This window comes from Coffea eugenioides, unplaced genomic scaffold (assembly GCF_003713205.1).
Source record: "Coffea eugenioides isolate CCC68of unplaced genomic scaffold, Ceug_1.0 ScVebR1_194;HRSCAF=787, whole genome shotgun sequence".
Taxonomy (NCBI): Eukaryota; Viridiplantae; Streptophyta; class Magnoliopsida; order Gentianales; family Rubiaceae; genus Coffea; species Coffea eugenioides.
The window spans coordinates 94738-97818 of record NW_020862390.1 but is presented as its reverse complement, the minus strand read 5'-3'; the positions used below and the strand labels follow the sequence as shown (position 1 = coordinate 97818).

Sequence of the window (3081 nt, the reverse complement as noted above, 5' to 3'; positions counted from 1 at the left end):
TCCGTTACTCTTTACACCTTTTTTTATTTGAATATTTGTGGTTGATTTGGAATTCCAGAAAATCACTATCAAATATCTGTGATTTACTTGACTTAGAATTCTAAAAAATTACTACTCCTTTTATGAAAAATAAATTTGTTTGCAGATGTCAAATTTTTAGGATGAGACCCAGTAGAAAGCTCCTTAAGGGAGCTGAGGATCCGATGCACTTGAAACAAAAAATTTAGTGCCATTCTTAAAAGATTAGTCCTAAAGAAATTTCATGAAGTATAGAATACATGAAAAGTTTCCTTTTCTCGTAAGTTGGATTTGTTTTTGTTTCAAAACCCCTCTTTGCTTTCTGTAATAGGTGGTTTCTTGCAATTTTCCCATCAACATCAATTTTTCAAGGGACAATCTTTAACATGCATTTTACCTTACAAAAAGTGCAAGTATATTGTGAGGTATCATGTGTAGGCATATTATAAGAATTTTTTCCGAAAGAATATGAGAAGTCCAAAAGAAAAATCTAGAATTAGCAAAATTTTAAGAATAAAATCGAATGTGATTAATTTTGATTATAGTTGAAAATTACAAGGTAAAATACAGGTTTATAAACATAATTTTCTGAATACCATATGATCAATTCTAAATTTTGTTTTCTGAAAATGTATCAAAAAGTTCAAAAATGACAAAAGCAAGTACGTACAAAATCCTAGCGACTCTGCTTTCTATTTTCCCGCCATTGAAGTAAACTGCAGACCAATTTGGCGCCAAGTCACAATTCCGGATACATTTGGGCTTGCCCCTTCATCTCTCTCTCTCTCTCCCATTTTCAAACTTTTCTCTCAGGTACACATTTCTCTATCTGACTATCAGTAATCTCCAGAAAAAATTAATTTATTTACTCCTTGCAATCTAGGAGTTTGTGGAAAGTTTTTTTTGGCTAAATGACTTTGATCAATGTATATGTATGTTTTTCTTTTTTCTTTTGATATTGTGATTGCAGAGCAATAGTCTTGCAGATGATTATCTTTATTAATGGGCTTCTTGTAAATGAAAACTCCTGAAATTTACATCTGCGGACCGATACTAACTTGTTTCGAATTGGGATTTCTGTATTTTTGCATGAAATCAAGAAATATGTTTCGAATACCAATGAAGAAAAAAAGAGGAACTAAACATAATTTGTGGTCTTTTTATATGATTTTTCCGACTTTACTTATGATTGTTCAGATTTTAAAGGCTTCTATAGAATGAAGATTTATACATTTCTCGTATTGAATGATGATGTGGCTAAAGTTTTTGCTCCTCAGATGTCTGTTTCATGTTGTCACACAATATCTTGAACTAATTTGTTGCTGCCTGTTAAGTGTTGATGTTGATCGATTTTTTGCTTTGGACTTTCTTGTAGAGTAATGATGAAGAGGAAGAGAAACTCAAAGGCAGTTGGAAGCCAACATGTGGAAAGAGATGCAGATGAAGAGACTGAGACAAAGAGTACTTCTATACTGGATTTACCCGATTTTATCTTTAAAGATGTTGTGCTGCGACTCCCACTCAAGGCAATCATCATGTGCAAGTGTGTTTGTAAACCTTGGCGCCGTATCATATCAGATCCTCAGTTTGCTAAGATGCATTTTGCCAGTGCACAGCCTTGTCCTCTGGTTAGGACTTTGGGTAACTCAAGAGTTTCAAGAATGCTTTACCTAATTGAACCGTCCGAGATTAATGTGAGCTACAATTCAGATAACTATTCTCCTGATGGGGTTAATTTGAAGCTAGAGACCAAGTTGAAGATCCCGCTGCGCAATGCTGAAATGGTGCCTCAGAATCCTAGTGGTGCCAAATTGAGTCTTTGCAGTAAGGGTGGCTCTAAGAAGCGTTGCATGAATGTGAGAACCATAAAAGTGAGGACGAAAGAGCAGAAGTTCCAAATTGTCAATTCATGCAATGGAATTCTTTGCTTGTCAGATCCCTCATATAACAATCCTCTTGCCATATGTAACCCAGTAACAGGCGAGTATTTAAACCTTCCAGCGATTGATGAAGTTGATAACAGCTTGAATGATATAGTATCTTGTGGATTTGGCTTCAGTGAGAAGACTAACGAATATAAAGTTATTAGATTGTTTGATCAAGGACGTCTGGAGCTTATTAGTTGCCCAATTACAGGTAAAGAAGTTTTTGGTAAAAGAGTGGCTGAGGTACACACAGTTGGCTCAGGATCTTGGAGACGCATTGGTCATGCTCCATCTTATGGTTGTGAACTGAGATTTACTACCTGTCTGAAAGGATCTCTTCATTGGATCCGTAAAGATGACAGGAAATTGGATTTCATATACTCTTTTGATCTCAGCCAAGAGCAATTTAAAGCAATTCAGCCACCTCCATTAGAGCACCGGATGAAGGATTGGGATAATCTGCGTAATCTGAGCCTGGGAGTGTTAAATAATAGCTTGTGTTTGTGTGTCGGCCCAGTCTTTGATGACATCGACATATGGGTTATGCAGAAACATGGTGAACCCAAAAGTTGGACAAAGTTCATTTCAATTAACTTGTCTGTTTATGATAGATGGCCAGTCGGTGTCTACCACCCCATAAATTTCCTAGAAAGTAAAGGGCTGTTGATGTTTCAGTGTCCTAAAAGTGCATTCATGTATTATGAACCTCAATTTGATCAATGGAAGTACTTCAGAATTCAAGACATCAAAATGAAATTTGAAGCAGTTGCTCATACTCCAAGTCTCATCTTGCTCAAGGATGTTGTGACTGGTGACAATGCTGAGATACTGAATGTCAATTCAAGGTGATGTTTTACTGAGTCTTGATTTGTCTTAATTAAACTATTGCTTTTGATATGTTATTCTTTGTCTCTCCTTTAGGGTACTAGTTGATGTTGCATTGGATCTTAGTCTTGTTCAATTAAGCTGAGGATTTATTTTCCTTTGCAAGGGGTAGACTAAACAATTACACCCGATATTATAGACCTCTGGGGAAAAATCTGATCATCACAGATTTAGTTTGTGCAACCAGTTAGGAGCACATGTAAATTCCTATGCTGTTTTGCATGAAAACATCACTACTAAAACTCTGCATCTT

At 35.9% G+C, this 3081-nt stretch overlaps 1 protein-coding gene across 1 annotated transcript; it reads left to right on the top strand.

The window, feature by feature from the left end:
- The first annotated feature begins 816 nt into the window (after positions 1 to 816).
- On the top strand, positions 817 to 2792 carry LOC113756078 (F-box protein At3g07870-like). The gene is made up of 2 exons (XM_027299877.1): positions 817 to 831; positions 1394 to 2792. Exon 2 carries the CDS (start codon positions 1398 to 1400, stop codon positions 2790 to 2792), a length of 1395 nt encoding a protein of 464 aa, XP_027155678.1. The 5' UTR covers positions 817 to 831; positions 1394 to 1397.
- Positions 2793 to 3081: the final 289 nt, after the last annotated feature.